The following is a 23,757-nucleotide window of genomic DNA, read 5'->3' on the forward strand; positions in this document are numbered from 1 at the left end:
TCATGTGACCGTTTGTCTCAGCAGAATCAAACATGTCTTCAGTGTCTCTGAGGAGCTAAATTTAATGTTTTTAACAGGATCTGGTTAGTGCAAACACTTTATTTTAAATGACACATAGAATAAAGAGATTCTGACATAAATATAACATTTTAAGAAAAGTTTTGGTCACTTTTTTCTAGCGGAAAGGTTTGATCGGAAAGTTTCTTTCGGGTGGGACAATGAAATGTTATATATGGGAAGGTTGATATTATGGAGACAGAAGAGAGATCATGTGTGTTTTATTAGTATTTCCACAGCTGACAACGTTCAAACTCTCACTGGCATGAAGGCAGGAGAAGCGCACCACCATTACACCTCTGATGCATGGCCACATCGCCGACAGGTTTCCCTCCGGCACACCTGTTCTCAACTAATTCATCATGAGTGAAATATTGACGGTCATCAGATGTTAAAGCAATGTTACGTTGTCTGTGGTCGTCTTCATTCTGCAAGAGACAATGGGATAAATAGTGTCTTGTTTAATGGCAGGAAGGAATGTAAAGCAACAGTTTTGAAAACATTTGAGCAGCGTGTACTAATTCAAACCATGACACTACTAGAGGTGTGTGACCAACAAAGTATTCAGTCAAACTGAACTGAACTGATATCAAACAACAACTGCAGCATTTTATCAAACTTTCCTCAACTTTTAAACTTCACTGCTCTGAATAGCTTCGATACAGAGCTGTGTCAGTGAAATAACATGGCGACGTGTCACATAAGTGGATTCGAGTGTCTTTTGCATGAAGCTTAAACCCTCGTTTTCCACAACGCTGTATGGCCTCAAGTATTGACAAATGAAGAAAGTAATAGATTTTCTCTATAGCATGGTGTCAGAGGTCACATGACCACTTGGAAAATCACCATGAAACATCAAAAAATACTTTGCAGCGTAATTTCGACTACTTCCCAACATGATATCCTGACCACATGGCCTATAGATTCCTTAGATCTTGTAGTTTCATATGATACCAGAGCAGAGAGGAGAGGAGAGGCTGTTTCCACAGAGCAGAGAGGACAGGAAAAGGCTGGAAACATGACAATACTTCAATATGTTCAATATGTGTTGAAAACTGGTTTGGTCATTTTGTGTCCTTTTTGGGTGTAATTTTACATATTTTGGGGGGTTAGGGTGCCTATAGATCCCTTAGATCTTCTAGTTTCATATGATACCAGTATCTCCAGTATATTCCTAAAAATGAGCCCGCTAAGGCAAAAAACGGCAAAAAATTCTGACGGACCGCCAGCTGTCAGATCGCTAAATATCGATACTTGGCGGCCACGAATCGATATTATATTGCCAGGCAAAATATCATGATACCATGCTGTATTGATTTTTTCCCCAACCTCTAATAATTACACATATTTTCTCCCATTCCTGTTTTACGCAAGATCGTGTGGTCATCCTGGCATTGCAACGTTTGCAGAGTTTCATCTGGCAGAAGGAGATTAATTTGTCATTGGATCAAAAGTTGTGTACACCTGCCAAAAAGGGTATAGAAATATCTTTAATCACAAAGTTATACTGTTGTTTTGTATGTATTTTTGTGCGTTTCTGCATATTATTATGTTTTCCTGCAGTATAACCTGAATAACAAGGAGTGCAATTTGAATTTGGCTCCATTGTCTGATGTTTGACATTATGCTCGTTTCAGTTATCGAATGGTAAATCTTAAAAACTACCGACGTTGCACGGCTGAAGGCTGGGATGGTGAGGCTCCTGTTTGTGAAGGTACCAGTATTTGATACCAGAGAAAAAAACAAAAATGGAGAAAATACTGACGGCCCTCCAGCCATTGGAACGCTAAATATCGGTACTTGGCGGCAATGTACCTTTAGTTGTACCAGGCATTAAAATGAACAAGAAATTTAAGAAAACAAGGGTGGTCTAATCATTTTTTCCATGACTGTATATGTAAAAATAGTAGAAATAGCTAAATATTTCAACTAGTGACAATACACAAACTTAAAAATATATATACAGATCTAAAAATATAGATAAAAGTAAATTGACATCTGCATCGTTTGTCTTTTGCTTATTGTGTAATTTCTAATTATGTAATTTCTTGCATCATTTTCCAAATGCTTCATAATCTGAACAACCAAAGCTAAGAGGTTTTGTAGTTTAATAAACCATAATAATTGATAAAAGTATTAAGATTCTGTCAAAATATATACAAAATCAGACCCATTTTTTTCATGAAAAGTGACAAAATAAACATAAAACATATTGATCCAAAGGATTTCTAAATGTAGAAACATGAACCCCCCCCCCCCCCCACCACCACCACCTGTAGCCACTAACTAATTTAACAGAATAATACTCATGCAGCCTTACATCTCGCAAATAATGAGCAGGTGTATTTTTATATTTTTGTAACTCACGTTGACATTTAGAGCCTTGAGCCGCCCATCTCCCCTCCACACAGAGCAGCTGAAAATGGCCACTATAGCCATCAATGCAGGGCACTCTCACTTGCTTTCCATTAAGGTAGACATCTGCCAGGCCAGTTGTGTCAAAGTTTGAATCATAAAGTTCACTAGTGAGGAACTCCTGAAGTGTACAGTATTCTGTGGGACACCAAAAAAACAAATGTTTAAGCCAAAAATATAACATTTTAAGAAAAGTTTTGGTCACTTTTTTCTAGCGGAAAGGTTTGATCGGAAAGTTTCTTTCGGGTGGGACAATGAAATTTCAGTTATCGAATGGTAAATCTTAAAAACTACCGACGTTGCACAGCTGAAGGCTGGGATGGTGAGGCTCCTGTTTGTGAAGGTACCAGTATTTGATACCAGAGAAAAAAACAAAAATGGAGAAAATACTGATGGCCCTCCAGCCATTGGAACGCTAAATATCGGTACTTGGCGGCAATGTACCTTTAGTTGTACCAGGCATTAAAATGAACAAGAAATTTAAGAAAACAAGGGTGGTCTAATCATTTTTTCCATAACTGTATATGTAAAAATAGTAGAAATAGCTAAATATTTCAACTAGTGACAATACACAAACTTAAAAATATATATACAGATTTAAAAATATAGATAAAAGTAAATTGACATCTGCATCGTTTGTCTTTTGCTTATTGTGTAATTTCTAATTATGTAATTTCTTGCATCATTTTCCAAATGCTTCATAATCTGAACAACCAAAGCTAAGAGGTTTTGTAGTTTAATAAACCATAATAATTGATAAAAGTATTAAGATTCTGTCAAAATATATACAAAATCAGACCCATTTTTTTCATGAAAAGTGACAAAATAAACATAAAACATATTGATCCAAAGGATTTCTTCCCACCACCACCTGTAGCCACTAACTAATTTAACAGAATAATACTCATGCAGCCTTACATCTCGCAAATAATGAGCAGGTGTATTTTTATATTTTTGTAACTCACGTTGACATTTAGAGCCTTGAGCCGTCCATCTCCCCTCCACACAGAGCAGCTGAAAATGGCCACTATAGCCATCAATGCAGGGCACTCTCACTTGCTTTCCATTAAGGTAGACATCTGCCAGGCCAGTTGTGTCAAAGTTTGAATCATAAAGTTCACTAGTGAGGAACTCCTGAAGTGTACAGTATTCTGTGGGACACCAAAAAAACAAATGTTTAAGCCAAAAATATAACATTTTAAGAAAAGTTTTGGTCACTTTTTTCTAGCGGAAAGGTTTGATCGGAAAGTTTCTTTCGGGTGGGACAATGAAATTTCAGTTATCGAATGGTAAATCTTAAAAACTACCGACGTTGCACAGCTGAAGGCTGGGATGGTGAGGCTCCTGTTTGTGAAGGTACCAGTATTTGATACCAGAGAAAAAAACAAAAATGGAGAAAATACTGATGGCCCTCCAGCCATTGGAACGCTAAATATCGGTACTTGGCGGCAATGTACCTTTAGTTGTACCAGGCATTAAAATGAACAAGAAATTTAAGAAAACAAGGGTGGTCTAATCATTTTTTCCATAACTGTATATGTAAAAATAGTAGAAATAGCTAAATATTTCAACTAGTGACAATACACAAACTTAAAAATATATATACAGATTTAAAAATATAGATAAAAGTAAATTGACATCTGCATCGTTTGTCTTTTGCTTATTGTGTAATTTCTAATTATGTAATTTCTTGCATCATTTTCCAAATGCTTCATAATCTGAACAACCAAAGCTAAGAGGTTTTGTAGTTTAATAAACCATAATAATTGATAAAAGTATTAAGATTCTGTCAAAATATATACAAAATCAGACCCATTTTTTTCATGAAAAGTGACAAAATAAACATAAAACATATTGATCCAAAGGATTTCTTCCCACCACCACCTGTAGCCACTAACTAATTTAACAGAATAATACTCATGCAGCCTTACATCTTGCAAATAATGAACAGGTGTATTTTTATATTTCTGTAACTCACGTTGACATTTAAAGCCTCGAGCCTCCCATCTCCCCTCCACACAGAGCAGCTGAAAATGGCCACTATAGCCATCAATGCAGGGCACTCTCACTTGCTTTCCATTAAGGTAGACATCTGCCAGGCCAGTTGTGTCAAAGTTTGAATCATAAAGTGCACTAGTGAGGAACTCCTGAAGTGTACAGTATTCTGTGGGACACCAAAAAAACAAATGTTTAAGCCAAAAACAACAACAGAATAAGCAATAAATGAAACAATAACATAAAAATACCTTGACTTGTCACTGTGATCAAAGTTTGCAGCAACAAAAATAGCACACAGCTTCGGGCTATCACATCCATTTCTTCCTTCGTTACCCTTAACCACCAAACATAAAGCAGAGACCTGGAGCCTGAAACGCTCTTATAGACACAGAGCGATTGGGGATTTCACAGGAAGAAGAGATTGATCAATGATTTACACAAGTCTGCTCCAGCCTCTAAACACAATCTGACAGAGGACAGACAAACAAACAACACCTTATATATTCCGTGAAGGATGTTTCATTATGTTGGTAGCAGTATAAAACTTTTCTTAAAATGTTGATATTTGTGTCAGAATCTCTTTATTCTACATGTGTCATTTAAAATAAAGTGTTTGCACTAACCAGATCCTGTTAAAAACATTAAATTCTGCTCCTCAGAGACACTGTGAAGACATGATTGATTCTACTGAGACAAACAGTCATGTGAAAAATATTCACTGAAAATCTGTTTACACAGAGCAAAAGGAGAGGACAGGAGAGGCTGTTTACATGCGTCTTTTTCACATCTTTTTTTGGTCATTTTGTGTCTCTGGTAATTTTGTGTTTGTTTTTTGTTTTGTTTTTACAATATTCATGACACCTGTGGGCACTTGGTAAAGTGTTTATATATAAATTCCATTTTATTACAATTCTTAACAAATAATCTATCAGAGAATTTAAATTGTGTTTCTTATTTATTTGGATTTCTGTCCTTCTGTGTTATTCTGCACAAAGACATGTTTGAGTTTTTGATTGTGCTGATTCCATAGAGCTGCAAGACTTAGAGATTTATAGAGATTTTATATATTGCAGTGAAATACAAGGACACAGAGAGGAGAATGTAAAAACTGGGGGGACAGATGATTGAGGCACCACTTGTGTACTTGTTTACATCTTTCTGGTGGTTAATCATTTACATGTTTGTCCAGCCGGCACGTCACTTCCAGTTAACTGAAGCTTTTACTGGCAAGAGGGCATCACACACACACACGATCCAAAACCTGGGATTTTCCTGCTCATAAATATCCAAATTTGCACAATAGTTTATACTGTTCCAGAAGCTCAAATTGCAAAACAAACAACACAGACAAACCATTGTGAAATAACTTAAATGTTAAACTGCTCATTTTACCTTTAGCTGCTCTTAAATTAAATTATTTCAGACTTGACTTGGTGCTCAGAGGTCAAAAAGTAAATGAAAATTCATGCATTTACCAGTTTATTAACCCACTGAAGCCTGGAAAGCGTTTACGTCGTTTTATAGTATTTGTATAAGCTCTCAAATCCTTTTTGAATTACATTTCTATCTGCTACAGAGGCTGAAAAATGTATTATTTAGTAGACACTTCTGTTGAATTTCCAGAAAAACTTCAGGTTTTAGGGGCTTATTTTAAAATCGCCCAGAGGTTTTACACACGTTTCAGGCCTCAATGGGTTAAACTCAAACGGTCCAGAGAAAACACAGAGAGGTGCTGCAGAAAAGCTCTAATCACCAACACCTGTAACAAACTGACAGCTGTGTTAGCCCCGCCCCCTTTCTGCTCCAACAATTTTTAATTCTTCACCAGAGGCCTCATAATCCACAAGGTCTCATTAAGCCACAAACTCTGAGCTCAGTTTACATAATTTGACCTTTATTGAACAAAATATCCGAGCCGGCAGCAGTGAGAACAGATGCAGCACAGAGGTTTGACCAGCAGGTGTCGCTGTTTTCACCATCAAACAAACAGGTTTCTCTCCTTCAGGACGAAGAGAAGAAGATGCAGGTATGGTTTTCTTTTTCTGTACCATCAACTGGGCCGACTCTAGAGTCCTCCAGAGATCAGATCAGCCGGAAAACAAAGAAACGTCTCTGCAGGATGTCGAGGAAGAGACAAACATCCACTCGTGTTTATTACATTTAGGGAAAAAAACACCATAAAAAAGACAAAAGGAGCAGAGAAATGCTGCTTTTATCCACACGGGAAATCAAAATCAGCAAATCTGAAATGCCGTAAAGACGTTAAGATTGTCAGAAGATTTTTTAAAGGTCTTCACTCCATCAGACAGATAATTAAAAAAGAAAAGAATAAAACTGACAGCAGGCTAATACATTCGTGAAAAGTGACATAAATATGTTGGTTAGATGAAACATCCTGATGTACCAGAGTTTGAGACGCTCTTTATATTCTAGAAAATAACCTGATGACAAAACAAAATAACATTAAAGGAATAGTTTGACATTTTGGGCAATAAAATGATTAATATCGCCCTCATGTTTGTGTGTTTTCACATCAGACACAATACACATTTTTCGGGATGCAAAGATGCAGCAGATGCAAACAAACGTCCAAAAAACATCAATTTAAAGTCTTTGTGGACAATTAAAAAGATCCTGTGAGGAGGCAGAATGAAGGTTTTTGCAATCTTTTTATCTTCTCTTTCTTTTTATGACGTCGTGTGAAAAATATGTTGTGTTAACGACTTTCTGTATATCTTCAGTCATGAGGATCTTAACAACAAAACAATAAGTTTCTAAACTGCAGAAAAAATGCTGATTGTTATTTTTCTTACAACTACAAACAATTAATCAGTTAATTCTGCAATTTAATTTGCAATTAAAAATTCTCTAGTTCCAGCTTCTCAGATGTTTTATATCATTATTAATAGAATATTTTGTTTGTTTTAACAGCATCTTGAACTCCAATTTCACCGATTTCAAACATTTTATTTTATAATAATAATTATTATTATTTAATAATTAAATAATTAGCTGGACAGAAACAAACCCTGGAAGATACTAATAAATGAACTAAACACTAAAAATATTCCACAAAATGTCAAACAAACAAAGCTTGTTATTCTGCCTTCTTAATATTAATATTCTGACAGAAGAGTGAAGTCACATTACTGAACATCGTTGTGTGTAAACTGGACTGAACGAGTCGATCGGCTCCTCACACATACATTAATAAAATAAATCTGTAAATACTGTTAGGACTGTCAACGCAAAACACTCAAATAACTCAAAGTTACAGCTCGATTATTTTAAAGGCGACAGTTCAACAACAACATTTATTCAGCCTGGAGAACAAAAAGATAAGAATTCACTCACATTTTGAACTATTTAAGGCACTAACATAGCTTTAATTATCTCAAGAGTTCGGTTTGATTAAATAAATAAATAAAAATACTGCTTCCAAAGTGAAGAATTAATCCTAAAGCTCAGGATAAATATTGCAAATATATTTAGTTTTTTTTTTTTGTTATTTCCAGAAAATTACTGCTTCTGAATGAGTTGTTTTAATTTTTTCTTTTATTATGGAGTCATTTCTCTTAAATTCTCAGATCAGCACACGTTATTTAAAGATGATTCTAATATTATTTTTTAGCTTATAATATAAATTAAACTTGATGATTACAAGGAAACACTTTATGTTGAGATAATTAAGGACTTTAGTCACAATCTAAAAGGACAAAAATTTGAATTAAATAGAAATAATAATTAGTTTTTTTTTAAGTTTGGAGACAACAAGCATCACAACACTTGTTCCAATAAGTTGTTTCTGCGAGAATTCATGAAATTTTCACCTTTTAGTATGGGTCTGAGTAAGTATGAAGTGGTAAAAATAATATCACCAGGACAAAATATCAGAAACAAAATAGCCACTTTCCTCTCAGAGCAAAGAGACGTTATTTGCATGAATTGAGGCACAATTTAAATTTTTTAACTCTCTGAAAACCAACCTGCAGGCCAGCGACGAGCTTTATAGTTATCCTGTTACTTTGTTTTATTTTACACACTTTATAGTCAAAACTGCCTAAAGTTTGGCTTACAGCTGTGGTGAACCAGATGAAGAAGGTGTGCAGTGATTTGCATCTAATAATTATTTTTATTTCAGTTGTGTTTTAGCCAAATATTAAATAAGAACATTTTCAGAAACTAGATGATGTTGTCTCTCAAATGTTGGCCTTAAATTAAAATAAGCGTTGGATTTATAAGGTTAAAGTGCCTTAAAAACAAACTTTCTGTCTTATGGCTTCCACTGAAGCTTCATGTGTTTGTTAACTCTCCAAAATTCTCCGGCTGGTTTGTGTTTTTGGTGAACTGTCCTTTTAAAACAAGCTTAGAAAGTGAAGGAAAGTACAAGAGGAGGTGTGATTTTCACAGTGACGGCTATTTTTTTTTTTTTAGACAAAAGCATAAAAAAGGATCAGCAGTTTTTCCTGCTGCTGCAAAAACAAACAAAAACAAGATGAAACTTTTATCTTGTGGCCTCCTAACAACAGTGTGACGGCCGTTTTTTAATCCACAAGGTGTCAAACTGCTGCTACGTTAAGACGATGCATAGATCAAAAGTCTTCCCCGCAGCAAGGGAACACGGCATGTAAAAAAACAAAGCTGTAAACAAAAGCCGACCGTGCAGGAAGGCTGGAGAATCAAACGGAGAGCTGACGGACACAGATTTCTCCCTGAAGACTGAAGAAGAGCTGGAGGATTGTTGGAAACACTGACGGGGTTTTATAAAATGTCTGGACTCAGGATCAGGACGTGACTTTAAAATATCATTTGTAGATGTGTGTGTGTGTGCTTGTCTTTATATAGTTGCCAGCGTGTGTGTGTGTGTGTGAGCATGTGTGTGTGTGAGACTGTGTGTGTGTGTGTGTGTGTGTGTGTGTGAGACTGTGTGTGTGTGTGTGTGTGTGTGTGTGTGTGTGTGTGTGTGTAGATGCTAATTTGGAAAAACTTGTCCTGAAGTTAAGGGTTGTTGGAGAAATTCTGGGATGAAATTTCCAGATGTAGGAAAAAACTGAAGAAAAAAACAGTTTGACGGGCTCCAAAACCTCCAGCAGATCAAAAAGGATCCATTAAAACACGAGCACCTTCCAGCCGGAGTGGACGAAGGAGCAGCCGAAGAAGAGGCCATCCACGGCCTGGTCCACCAGCCAGTCGAACACCACCTCGCGGTTCCCCGAGCCGATGGTGACCCGCAGCTTGAAGTTGCCGCCCTCGCTCAGGTTGTTGTTGCTGACGGGGAACAGGTTCACCACCTCCATGTCGAAGGTGACGGCCGAGCCCACGGTGACGGCCGGCAGCTGGTTGGTCATCTCTTTACCGTTGACAAACACGGCGCCTGAGAGGAGACACACAGCAGAACTTTACTGGTTAACAGACAAACAACAGACGAGTGTGTCAACTACTGACACATATACAGTATATATAGATACACATATGTATCTATATATACACATGTATATATATACACATATGTAATGTACATACATATACATATGTATATGTATATATATATATATACACATATATGTGTGTATCAGTGTACCGTTGGTGGAGATGCAGACGGCCTGGTCTCTCTGAAGTGACTCCGCCCCTCGCTCGCTGTCCACACACACACCCAGAGTGTCCCTCCGATCCACCTGACCTGCTGCAGAAATCCTACACACACACACACACGCACACGCACACACAATATTAACAAGAAACATAAAAGTATTAAAAAATATAGACAGACTCAACAGTGGAAATTGAAGTATTTATATTGTTTGCGTGCATTACAGTGCATTATATATTATAGGGTTAATTATTGTAAATAACCAGATCCAGACCAAAGGAACAGATTAATTAATCTATCATCTATTAACGTGTCTGTGTGTGAGTGTTTCCTACTTGAAGGTGAGCGTCTGGCCGCAGAAGTACGTTGGAGCGTTGGAGTAGAGGACGGGGCAGCGGCTCTGGGATGAGTCGCTGCGCAGAGCGATGTTCCTCCTGCTGCTCAGGATGTAGCCCTCGGTGCCCGGACGCCACTCTGCTCCACAAGAGCAACAACACAAAGACATTACAACACATACATATAGTTTTAGTTTTTATATTGTTGGGATTGAGTGTTTTTTGATGATAATGTATGCAGGTATTCAATTTATGAAGTGCATGTTTCTCGCCTATAACCTCACCTCACATGTGGAAAAAAACAAATAAAAAATAGGTCACAACAAAAAGGAATACACAAGGTTTTTATCTGTAGAAACTTTTAAAATAATAACAATTTAATAATTATGTTCATAATACATAATTATGTATTTTTTAATTTATTATTATAATTTATTATTTTTTTAACCTGTATATATGTATATTTTTTAATGTAATTCTTTATTATTGATTGTCTACAGATTTGTCTTTTACATATATATATATATATATATATATATATATATATATATATATATATATATATATATAAAAAGTATATATATATTTATATATTATATATATATATATATTTTGTTGTTGTTGTTTTTTTGGAATTGTATTATGTCTAATATGTGTGCAAATAAAATACATTAATAATATACAAAAATAAAAATAAAACTTTTTGGAGCATTGACAGTGATTTAAAATATGACAGTGAGCATAATAATAATAATAATAATAATAATACATTGAATTTACCTTGCACTTTTCTAGATACTCTAGATAAGATATGTATCATCAAGTCTAAGTGTAAAACATTTATGAAAATTTGTCCTCCATGTCCTTGTCTAGAAACTCTTGAGCACCAGAAAGCACATTTTTGTCACATCTACCTGCATGGATAGAATTTTGGAAGTCATTTGCAGACTGTGACCATCAGCAGTTAAACTGAGTCATTATATTTCATATTTCAGCCGCTCCCCGGACAGATACGGCCGCTGAGTGTTGACGTACCGTGCGCGGCGAGCGTGGTGTATCCGGTCTGCGGGATGCTCCAGGGGCTCCACTCGGTGCGTCCCTCCCCGCGGGCACACACCCTGAACAGGTAGTCAGTGTGCGGGTCCATGTGCAGGACCAGGAACTCACAATCCCGACCGATGTAGGCGTCCTCGTACTGGCTCCCCCCGCTGCCAGACCGCCGGTACTGCAGCCGATAATCTGCAGCTGCGAAGTCCTCGTCCACCTGATGAAGGACATGGATATTTACAATAATCACATTCACATCAACATGCGTGTGTCTGTGTCTTTATGGCCTTCTCCTCCCCTCGCTGACCTTACACCAGCGGACCAGGATGCTGCCCGGTCTCTCCTGCAGCTCTTCTATCTGGACGGGCGGGTGGGAGGACACGGAGCCAAGGCGGGACACGCGGTCCCTCAGCAGGCCCAGCAGGGAGTCGTCCAGCTGGGCAGAGACACACGGCACGTCCACCAACGCCGGGACCTCCGGAAGGCTGAAAACACACACAGAAAACCATTTATAAAACACTGTAAGGCACAAAAATTGCTGCACAAGATAATTCCAGGTGCTTTTTTATCCACTATCTGTGTCTGTCTGCAGCTAATCTTTCATACTACTGGCCAATTCTCATATTATTGTTGCACATTTATAAATAATTGCAAACGGGTGAAAAGAATTCTGAAATAACTACATCATGATGCTGATGTGTAAAAAGTCTCAATTCATGCTTTGTCAGCTCTGTCTGCAAGATGACAAGAAAAAACTACTGTTAAAATGCTTGTTTTCAGGACAATTTGAATTGTGCTGTGCTGTGGAGATTTCTGCAGCCACACAAAGTGTCTCCGTCTGTCTCACCTGTCCAGCTGAATGTGCATGGCCTTCTTAGTGAAGCTGCCCAGTTTGTCCTCCTTCTCCCCGAGACCACAACGCAGAGCTGCTTCCCCTGTAGAGACACAGACGGATGTGAAGGCTTTCTTCAAATATTTTACACATTTATGACTTGTTTATCTGACTGGAATTGAGGGTGAAAGTAGGGATGCAACTAATGAGTATTTTTATTGTTGATTATTAATTGTTAAGTCCCAAAAATGTCAAAAAATGAACAAAGTATCATCCATTAAAGCTGTGATAAACAAGTACAAAACAAGCATTCCTCTGCAGTGTGTCTCTGGCCAGCAGCAGAGAAGTGAATGTGTATTTAATGGACTCACCTTCTCTCAGCAGGTCGTCGGCCTGGCCCACGCCATGCTCGATCAGGCTCTGGCAGTCGTCCAGTGGTTTGACGCTGTCTGCCTCGATGGCGTCCACCTCGGCCAGCAGGGTGGTCAACCGCTCCGTCAGCAGCCGACTCGCCGCCGCCTGCAGCTCTGTGAAGTGCCGCCGCAGCGCCTCGCGGGCCTGACCCGAGCTGCCCCGGATCTACAGCACACAGAAAGGACAGAAACTGTTTGTAAAGATCCAGACTGACAGATCATCACTTAACTGCTGCTGTACTTCTCATTCTGTATCAGTAGCTATTAGCAAAGAGTGTTAAGAGTGTTAAGTGTTTCCTGTGGTCTGTGGGATACTTAGTGTTTGCATTTAGGGCCCTCCCCCAAAAATCTTTATCATTCTTTGAATAGTTTTGGACCATTAGTATGACCACAGCTACTCTAGAGCAGACAATCAATGAACAAAACTTGGTACTACTTCCCCGAATACACCTACTACTACTACTACTACTACTGCTACTACTCCAACTCCTCCTACTACTTCTACTATTACTACTACTCCTACTCCTCCTCCTACTTCTACTATTACTCCTACTCCAACTCATCCTCCTGCTTCTACTATTACTATTACTCCTACTCCTCCTCCTACGACCACGTTCAGTGTGATCACAGTCGACTCACTGACGAGTAGCTTCTCAGGAAGCTTGTAGGACTTCCATTAGCAGCAGAGTGTGTGTTTCAGTTCCTCTTTGCAGAACACACTTTTATACACTATCATGCACATGCACACACATACACACACACACACACACATGCACACACACAGATTTCACAATGAGTCTGCACAGAGAGCGATAGAAAGATAGCAGGAAACGGAAGGCTGATTGACAACTGCTGCACTGATAAAGCGAGGTCAGTATGCTCATGAGTGGAAACACACACACACACACACACAAGGTTTTTGCCAGAATACACACTGAACTGTGTGTAAATGTGTGTGTGTTGAGCAGACACAGGGACTTTTTCCACTGGAGACAGGGCATAACTTCCTGACGTCTATCGGCGCGACACGATGATCAATATTTTGTGTTAAAATAATAGTCGGGCTAAAAATACGAGCAGACTTCTTCAAACACGGGAGGAGACGCTCCGATATCAGGACAATGTTTGGACAACGACTCTTACAGGGACAAGATGCTGCAGTGATAGTATTGTCTGAGTTTTCAAACACACACTCTGGTGTCTCCTCTCTTATTCTCTTTGTGTGTGCATGCGTGTGTGTGTGTTTGTGATGTTTCCTGGATTGCTTTTATCTGGTGGTGAGCCATCGCTGCTGTGGGAAAGAAGAGGGTTATGGGAAAGAAACCCTGTGAGATAATGTACGACAAGGCAGCTGGGAGTCTGACACACAAACACAATAATTTATTGTGTGTGAGACTTTAGAAGTAATATAAAGAGCACATTTCACTTTAGTTACCCCTCTGAGCCTCAACAAGCTGTTTCAGGGCGTTACATTGCTCTATATAAATCTATAAGTCCTGCAGCTCTATGGAATCAGCACAATCATGGCTAAAAGTGGGAAGAACTCAAACATGTCTTTTGTGGATACTAATTTACCATAAAAAAACGGACAGACTTTTTTTTAAAGTCACAAAATTACAAGAGAAAAAAAAATCAAAAATGTATGTAAAAAAAATCTGAAATGTATATGAAAAAAAATCACAAAATAACATGAAAAAAATTACACATTTACTAGAAAAAAATCACAAATTCACATGAAAAAAATATAGCTGTTTCCCCCACCTAAGTTATAAAAAATAAAACCCACCTTAACTTCTGCCTGCTTTATATAAACACTTTTCCAAGTGCCCACAAGTGTCATAAATCTTGGTGAAAAAAGTGTGTCTCGACATATTGTACATATTGAAGTATTGTCATGTTTCCAGCCTCTCCTGTCCTCTCCTCTTGGCTCTGTGTAAACAGATTTTCAGTGAATATTTGTCACATGTCAGAATCAATCATGTCTTAACAGTGTCTCTGAGGAGCAGAATTTAATGTTCTTAACAGGATCTGGTTCGTGCAAACGCTATTTGACAGTGTCGAATGAAGTGTTTTTAACAGAAATATCACAATGTGAAGCTTCAAGCTTCATTTTATCTTGTTTGTATAAATGTGGCAGTATAATTGCACCACTAAGGACTTATATACCATGCAAAATTGATAATAAATCAATAAACTGAAGTGTAAAAACGACAGTGAAGACCAAACTGCCCATACAGACAAAGCTTGGCTGTTCTCCCTGTTCCCAGTCTTTATGCTAAGCTAAGTTAACAGGCTGCAGCTTCACATTCAGCCTGCAGATATAAGAGCAATATCCAACTTCTGAAACAATTCTTGGCAAGAAAGTAAATAAGCACATTTGTCAAAATGTCAAAATTTCCCTTCTCAGCAGACTTGCGCATCCGATCTATTCAACAGTTGTTTCAAGATATTTTCACTGTGGAGTATAAATAGACTGACATCACCACAACTGGACTGTTTAATCAGCTGTAAACTGCTCACTGGCATGTTTGAAAGTTTACGCAGCTCTATTAGTCACTTATTCAGACACCTAAAGTTAGCATCCATTGTCTGGACGGATCTGTAGTCTCCTCTGTTTACTCTTTGATCAGATATAAACTGATTTTAATCAGCTTCAGACAGTAAATATACAGCTTTAGATCAGTATTACATATTTTTGTCTTCTCTCTTATTTTTCGATTGTCACATACAGGTTTTTGTTGCCTATTTGATATTATTTTGTTTTGTTTTGAAAGGTAATTATGATAAAAATTTGAGTAAGCATGAAGTTTAGCTTTATATCTTAAAAACATTAAAGGGGTGGGGGGGGTGGGGGGGAGTTAATACATTTAGTTTTTATTTGCATCCAACTTTCTTTTGGATTTGGGGTTGTTTGAATCCAAAACAAAACCCAGCAAAAATATTTAACTTTGCAATTTTCACATATAACTAATTATGAATTTTAAGAAAATGAGTCAGAGCTTTATGTTTTTGGGCCAAGAGTCTCAGGCCTCATCGTTCTCCTCTAAGCATAGCGACAGGAAATAGCAGCATTGTTTACAGTGAGCGGCTGGAGGGGTAAATCTAGACAGCAGGAGGAAGGAAGAGATAGCAGAGAGAGAGAGAGAGAGAGAAAGAGAGAGAGAAAGAGAGAGAGAGAGAGAGAGAGAGAATATAGAGAATCTATTCTCCTGGGAGTCTGCAGGGTCAGGGGCTAACACACTTCATATTACACCGTGTCCCCTGATCCACAGACAGTCTGCAGAGCCATCATATATACAACACACACATGTTACACAAAGTGGCGACATCTATGGTTATTTAACCCTCTGAAGCAGTTTCAACGTTTTACTCACTCACTCATTTTTCACTTTTCCAAGTGCCCACAAGTCACGAATGTTGTAAAAAAATAAATAAATGTGTAAACAGTCTCTCCTGTCCTCTCCTCTATGATCTGTGTAAACAGCCTCTCCTGTCCTCTCCCCTCTGCTCTGTGTAAACAGCCTCTCCTGTCCTCTCCTCTCTGCTCTGTGTAAACAAATTTTCAGTGAATATTTGTCACGTGACCGTTGGTCTCAGCAGAATCAATCATGTCTTCACAGTGTCTCTGAGGAGCAGAATTAAATGTTTTTAACAGGATCTGGTAAGTGCAAACACTTTATTTTAAATGACACATGTAGAATAAAGAGATTCTGACATGGATATCAACATTTAAAGACAAATTTTGATCATTTTCTAACAGAAGAATTTGCCAGACAGAATCCATTAAATGATTGTTGGAAAGTTCAAACTGCTAAAGCCTGTTTTTACAGTTTCTTTCTACAATAAACATATAACTAACAACATATAATAGACAGCGGGCTGCAGTACCTGTTTGCGGGCCTGGTTGAGGCCATGCAGGCGCTGCTGGAGTTCACTGCGGTAGTTCTGGGCCGCCTCGATGCTTTCTTTCGCCTCCTGCAGCAACACGTCCACCTCCACAGACATCCTCCCGCCTCCTGACACACAAACACAAGAAGAATATTTACCAAACACGACCAAAGACGTAGAAAAACCTGAATCCACACACAAACAAACTCACATGTTATGCGTCACAGAATGTAAAATGACTGCAGCAGAATGTGTCAGATCATGTCCTGAGGAATTTTTACAACCTCGACCAACAACATATTTTCACTTTAGTTTGTTGGTCAGCAGGATTACAGGAAAACTACTTGTCTGATTGTCATGAAACTTGGTGGAAATGTGCTGCTATGATCAAGGGGCGAATACATAAATTATTTTCAACTTTCTTTAACACTTCGAGTACAGCTCTGCACCCTCTAAATGCATTTCTTCTTTATCTTAAATTTACTATTTAGAGGACTATTTTTAAATACATTTTTTACAATTTAAACATCAAGAAATGTGCATTTATTTCCCCTGGAACAACTTGAAATCCCTTTAGTCTTTTGTCTATTCTTCTAGTATATATTCCCTCATGTATGTCCCTTAAAAAAAATTGACATAGCTTGTTTTTTTACCCTTCTATAGTCTTTATTTATGGGAAAGAAGAACACAAGAGAAATGTGTTAGAAAGATAATTAGACACATACTAAGCCTATCTGCAGATTCTAATTAATAGTTTTTTTTAGATTAGAACATAGTCTATGATATATTATAGATTCAGAAATTCAAATCTTGTTCATTGAACTATGAAGCCTTAAAATAAAAAAATAGATTTATATCATGATCATTTAAATTCATGAATCTGAAAACTTTTCAGGGACCCCATGATGGAGCCCTGAGGGACCCCGGACTAGGGTTGCAAGGGCCAATTTTAATTAATTCCCATGCAAAGTTTCCAACCTTAAAAAGTAATTTAGAGAGTCACTGCTTTATATTAAAGAAAAAATGATATAAGTAAACTGTCAACAGTGTTGACAGTTTCTGGAAAACGATTCTGCTGCTCAGTTTGTTAGCATCTGAATTTTCATCATCTTCACTGCTGGTAAAATTTTGCAAGATGCTGCTAGATTTGACAAAAATATATTGAGTGTCTGTTAAAATATGAACATTGACTAGTCTTTTTTATTCGTGTTTTTCATGCTGTAAATGTGATATTTAACCTTAAACCCCTTAAAATTTAGTTTTTGCTTTGTCTTTATGGAATATTGAGTGTAGATTGATGAGAAAAATTAATTTAAAACATGTTTAAAGCTGCAACATGACAAAAAAAAGTGAACAGGTCTTCTGAATGCATCGTATGTGGAGTCAAATACATAATAACCTGCATCCTCCACCGCAATAACTACCAGGTACAACACAGCATCCAGTGCGTTTCAACTGGCAGAGGATGTGTGGCAACGAGAAAACCACTTCCTACGAATACCAGTCAGTTAACAACTCCACTTTATGAGAGAGTTAAGTGAAAGCGCTGCTGCAGCACTGACCTTTATATACAATCTGGGTAAGGACTCAGTCTGATAAACCTAAAAAATAGAAAAAACACAAAATAGGTGGGCTCACTGTGCACTCTGTGAGGGCTCAGCAGGTAACATAAAGTCAGTTTGTTAAGCTACTTCCTGTGACCTTAGCATCCCTTATCAGAGATCACTGAAATAATCCTGCCACGCCGTCGATTTTGTTGTTTTGGCTGCGTGTTAATGTTAAAGCTGCTCGGTGTGTATGGAACAACTGATAGCACAGAACAAAGAAACATCAACATGTAGAGTTCATCTGGTCTTAAAACAACGTCCATAACGTCAGAGTTAACGTCACCACTGTCCTAAACACACGAGGCTGCACCACTCACAGAAACACTTTTCTAACAGCGTGTACAGCAACATGCATTACAGTAATAAAGTCAGAGCTTCTCACTGATTTTCATCAATAAAACTCTGAGTTCAAGACTTTAAGATGCTCTAAGACAATGAAATAAAAAAGGTGCTGCACCATCCTTTCACTTTCACTTCAACGTGTTGCAAATCAAACCTTCATTTAATAATAGCATAAAACAGACAAATATATCGCTAATAAACTCATTTTGAGTTCCAGACATTTTAAATTGATTTTAATAATGGAGGGAGGGGGGAAAACATCATGGAAATCTCTGCTCACTGTGCAGACAGAATGAAACTGAAGTTCAGATGAATTTCCTTTAATGTCTTCCTGTCAAAGCAGTCTATTTTTATCAAGGGGACATAAAACTCCCAACAGATCATTTTTATTATCAATTCATCTATTGACTGTATTTTTAATAACTGATTAATTGTTAACTTAATCTCACAGCCTAGCAGAATTCTAACTGCATGATTTTAATTTTTAATTTTTAATAATGTTGGTTGGCTAATTAAGACTTTGTAGGCCGTTTTATCTTTATTTTAAGGCTCAAAATAAGGTTTGCAGCTCCATTCTGACATTTTTTTCTCCTTTTTTGGCTCTTTTGTTAGTGAAGGTTGCCAACTCCTGGACTAGTGGGTAATATTATCTGGTTTGCTATGTGTTGTGTTAAATAAGATAAGATAGGATAAGATTAGATAAGACAAGACTTTATTTATCCCGCAGTGGGGGAAAATAAAGTCATATCTTATCTTATCTTATCTTGGCTCCTGGACTAGTGGGTAATATTAGCTGGTTTGCTATGTGTTGTGTTGCTACACTTGCTTGATATTTGGCTGTGTTAGCCAAGTTAGTTGCAAGTTTTTTTTATCACAAGAAATGTACAACTGTGTAGAAGTGAACTGCACTATGAAACTGTAGGAACAAAAACAAAAGTTGCTTTAATATTCCTCTGAGCTAAATATGGAATAACTTACATCCAGTAACGCCAGTTAAACTCATTCATGCCTTTGTAGAAATATGCTCCCAGTTAGACAACACTTCAATCTTTAGACATCATCGTCTATAAATGACGAAGGTATCAGAGCAACTTTTTTCTGATGCTGAAAGTAATGACACAACCTGGCCCCGGCTGCGGTCGGCCACGCTTCCTTTACAGCATCTAAAGAGGAAGTCAGCGCCGTGCCTCATGCTTCTGCCACGTACAGTACACACAGTCTCATCATGTGGCCCAGGAGGGCATCTTATACATCACACTGCTATACTGCAGAATGAGAGATCAGCCACAGGACCATGAACACAATTATATCTATCAGATAAATACACTTATTCGCCATCTTATTATCTTTACTAGACATCTATACTGCAATAATCACCTTGCTTGTTATCAAATGTATACCTAAAAACAAGATTTTATTTTAATTTTTGTTGTATACCCATGAGTTAGGAGACATAACCTGCGATTGCTATTATATTGCAGTGTTTTCCTGAAGTTTTTGGAACACGTAGGTGCACATATTGTAGTGTGTGGGGGTTCTTGGGTTCTTATCCCAAGAACATTAAAAACATTTTAATAAAGAAATGTTAAGGGATACATGTTAGGGGTGGGCAAAAAACATATAGAAAATTATTTTTTTAGTCTGTATAAATAAATAAAAATCATACAACAAAATAAAAATCAACCATGAATCTAAAATGTTGTGTGAAGTGCAAATGTCAACAGTGCCAAATACAATAAATCTTGACTCTTGAGTATTAGCAAATATTAAAAATAACCATCTCGGGGGTCGGGGGGCGTCTCGGAGGAGGACGGAGAGGTTGGGGTCGGGGTTTTGACTGACTGACTGACTGACTGGTTTTTAATGAAATACCTGCATCTGAGATAAATACATTTTTTTGCCGATATGATGCAATGTTACAGTGAAAGTGTACATTCTGAAAAGCATTGTATTGTTTGCCGTCTACGACATCAAAGTACAATTATTACTATTTTTAGAAGATCTCTGGAAAGCTGCATGCAAGATTTACTTCAGATTACGTCAGCTTGTGGCAGCTGCAGCTTTAGCTAAGTTTCCAACGAGCCCTGTGGTGTGATCATATCCCTTTCAGAATTGTTGTAATCCTGCATGGAACAACAGTGCCTTTTTAAAGACTTTATAACACTAATAAATCCAATAATTATCCATAAATCCCTTTTGAAAAGGAGTTGATTTTGCCATTAGTTTAGCTGTTTCATGCTTCTTGTGGTGTGACATGGAAAATATTACAAAAATCTACAAATGAATCCCTAAAAATGTGCAATTTCACATCATTTTTAAAATGTAATTTTATTATTATCTATTAAACATTTTTATTATGTTGTTATGCTGCAACTAGGCCTAACTAGGCAATTTTTCTGACACCGGACTGCAGAATAATCTTCTGATTATTATCTTGATAAATTAGTTTATTTATTTTATTTCCTAAAAAGCCCAAGTTTCCGTATTAAAGTTGTTTCATTTGTCCAACTAACGGTCCAAACCCCTCCAAAAAAGTAGAAGAAATCTGTTTTCTAAGTACCTTTGTGTAGTTATATTGGTGCGCAATCCAATCCATAAAAGCTCTATTTTTATTCCAGCTCAAAAATTCACCTTATCAGCCACCATATCAGACTAAAAATTCCTATATTAGTCGGGCTTGGGTTGTGTTTAATCGTGGCAAAGAAAAGCAGCAAATCATTGTTGTTGCGGGGATGAAACCTGCTGATGTTTGTCATTTTTTGGCTTAAAAGCGACTGAAACACTTAACCGAATATAAAAGATATCTGCAGATTACTTTTATTTTGAAAAACTAGTCAATTTCTTTGTAGTTGTAATGTACTACAAACAGCAAATTCATCAGCAAATTGATTCACAGAACATTTTTCAACGGACACACAAACACACAACCAGTAAACTGTCTCCAGTAAATGCATTTATACACATGAATGCAAATGCAATCATGCAGAATTATGCAGGCATGCATTCACTCAGACATAAACATGCACACAGATATCAGTCTCCCTCCCTCACAGACTGCTTTCTATCTGCTAACAAACTACCCAGCACAGTTGCCATTAACACACACTACCACATAGAAAAAAATCGTTCTTTTATCCTCTAAAAAAAGGACGCTGGCCCTCTCTTCATCTCTTTAATCCTGCGGTTTATAATCCCTCTTTCTCTGCAAAATCCAGTCTCAGAGTGAATGAAAGGCTCTCAGCCAAGCAAACTGGTTGGTCCTGTAACACGGAAAATCTCTTGACTATAATATAGGCTATATGATACGGGTGTGGCTGAAAAACAAACCTTTATTCTTTATGCTTTTTATGTAAATGTGCACAGAGAGTATTTAGGTCAACCTGCAGGGAATGATGTCCTACTGTCCTGCTTTCACAGGTCTGTCAGACTGTTTACGCGGTTATATGCAGTGACACAACCCAGTCCTGCTTAGGGGGGGAAATACCAAATAAACTCACTGTGAGGCAAGAAAATCCATGTTTTTATATATATTTAATATATAACAGACTTGATTAAAGGGTGCTGCTTTTGTGTTTTAGTGGCAAAAAAGTCCTAAATAAGCTTTGTATGAGGCAAGAAAAGCCATATATTCCAGATATTTCAGTTATAATCCAACACAAAAGGTAAAAAAAACGTTGACTGACAAACATGCTTGAATAAAGGTCTCTATCAGCCATATTTTTCATATATATTTCAGTCATTAAAGGTGACAAACCTTGACTAATTAAACAGGCTTGAATAAAGGGTGCAGCTTTTGTCTTAAGAGGGGAAAAGAAAGCGTCAAATAAGCTTTGTATGAGGAAGAAAAGCCATATATTTCAGTAATACACATACAGTAGACACAAATAGTAGTATAACTTCACAAAACTACCGGAAAAACAATTTGTTTTTAATGGTTTGAGCACTTGAACGCCTCACAGTGTTCAACCCCAATTTGAAGTTTCATCTTTCAATAAATGCCAAGGATTTGAAGAAGCTGCATGCAACTCCTCCAAGCATGCTGCACATGTTGTGACTAACAGCAGAGTTATGAAAGGCACTCGAGTGCAAGCCCACATTATTGCTAATATTATTATTATTAGCGCAGACCAGTGACAAGAAGAGACAACAGGAGTCATCAGACATGTCCAAACTCGCTCACAACAACTTCCGTATTTTGTAGTTATTTTCATCAACTTAAACCGACGCCCACCAGCACTGGGGCTGTGCTTAACTACTTTAGAATAATCTAAAATGCATAATTACATCATTCACAATGCATAATTTATCATATTTTCGCGTGGGGGTGTCACGAGACGGCAGGTTTATGGATGTAACGCTGATAATATCAATTTATCTGACGCAGAGAGGAAACTTCTCCCAAACTCCATTAAGAAATCTGCTATTTTTAAGTTTGCGGTGCTGTTTTTAAAACAAGATGCATCCCAATATTAAAAAGCAAGAGTATTCTTATCTAAAGAGTGTATTTGGTTTAATTCGGCGTAGAAGTTGTTCACAAAGGAAAATTATATTGCAGCAATTTTAACTTTTATAGACGGTCAATATGCTGTATCATGTTAGAGAAAGATGATGTCAATAACAGAAGAACTAGCAAAAGAAATTGTCAATCTCTACTGTAAATGAGTCTGAAAGGGTGCTGCTGTTGATTTAGTTGATTCGGATAACTTAAGAATTATGAAAAAGAGTACTTGACGACATTTTAACTTAATGGATGTTACCTTCTCCCAGGGAGTAAAAGTTGGGGCTAGCTTAGGGGCAAAGGACAATAAGACTCGGATAATGCTTGGGAGAGCAAACACAACAAACTACGGCAGAAAACAACGGCTAATCGGTTAAATTATAAACCCATCTTCTTTAAATGGTGAAAACGTTCCAAAACGTACCTGTTTTTACTGCTTTCTAGTGGCCATTTATTCCCGAAAGTTGTGAATCCGCTCTTTGCCGCCGCACCACCCGCTAGATATGCCGAAGTTTTGCTCAAGTCCAAAAATGACACTTCCGACGCTAGAAGAGCAGCAGCCAATCACAGACAAGATAATTTTGATCGACAGGGAAACTGCCCAATCAGATTCACATATGCTCTGTTCTCCCCTCTCTCATCAACCGCCCATCAAAACTGATGAAATGAGTTGATTTATGTGTACACTGAAAAAAATTGGAGTGACATTTACTTTTTAAAAAAGCTGGGCAAGTT

General features: G+C 37.5%; 2 protein-coding genes across 2 annotated transcripts; both read right to left on the minus strand.

Annotated features, from left to right (window-relative positions):
• Positions 1-261: 261 nt before the first annotated feature.
• LOC131983290 (uncharacterized) lies at positions 262-4,877 on the minus strand. The gene is made up of 5 exons (XM_059347998.1): positions 4,719-4,877; positions 4,451-4,636; positions 3,438-3,623; positions 2,425-2,610; positions 262-485 (listed from the first exon to the last, which is right to left on the minus strand). Exons 1-5 carry the CDS (start codon positions 4,786-4,788, stop codon positions 481-483), a joined length of 633 nt encoding a protein of 210 aa, XP_059203981.1. The 5' UTR covers positions 4,789-4,877; the 3' UTR covers positions 262-480.
• Positions 4,878-6,343: 1,466 nt separating this feature from the next.
• On the minus strand, positions 6,344-23,552 carry crlf3 (cytokine receptor-like factor 3). The gene is made up of 9 exons (XM_059348597.1): positions 23,447-23,552; positions 16,576-16,703; positions 12,646-12,853; positions 12,290-12,377; positions 11,750-11,927; positions 11,431-11,659; positions 10,396-10,534; positions 10,052-10,164; positions 6,344-9,844 (listed from the first exon to the last, which is right to left on the minus strand). Exons 2-9 carry the CDS (start codon positions 16,690-16,692, stop codon positions 9,579-9,581), a joined length of 1,338 nt encoding a protein of 445 aa, XP_059204580.1. The 5' UTR covers positions 16,693-16,703; positions 23,447-23,552; the 3' UTR covers positions 6,344-9,578.
• Between the last annotated feature and the right edge of the window lie 205 nt (positions 23,553-23,757).

This window comes from Centropristis striata, chromosome 13, assembly GCF_030273125.1.
Source record: "Centropristis striata isolate RG_2023a ecotype Rhode Island chromosome 13, C.striata_1.0, whole genome shotgun sequence".
Classification (NCBI taxonomy): domain Eukaryota; kingdom Metazoa; phylum Chordata; class Actinopteri; order Perciformes; family Serranidae; genus Centropristis; species Centropristis striata.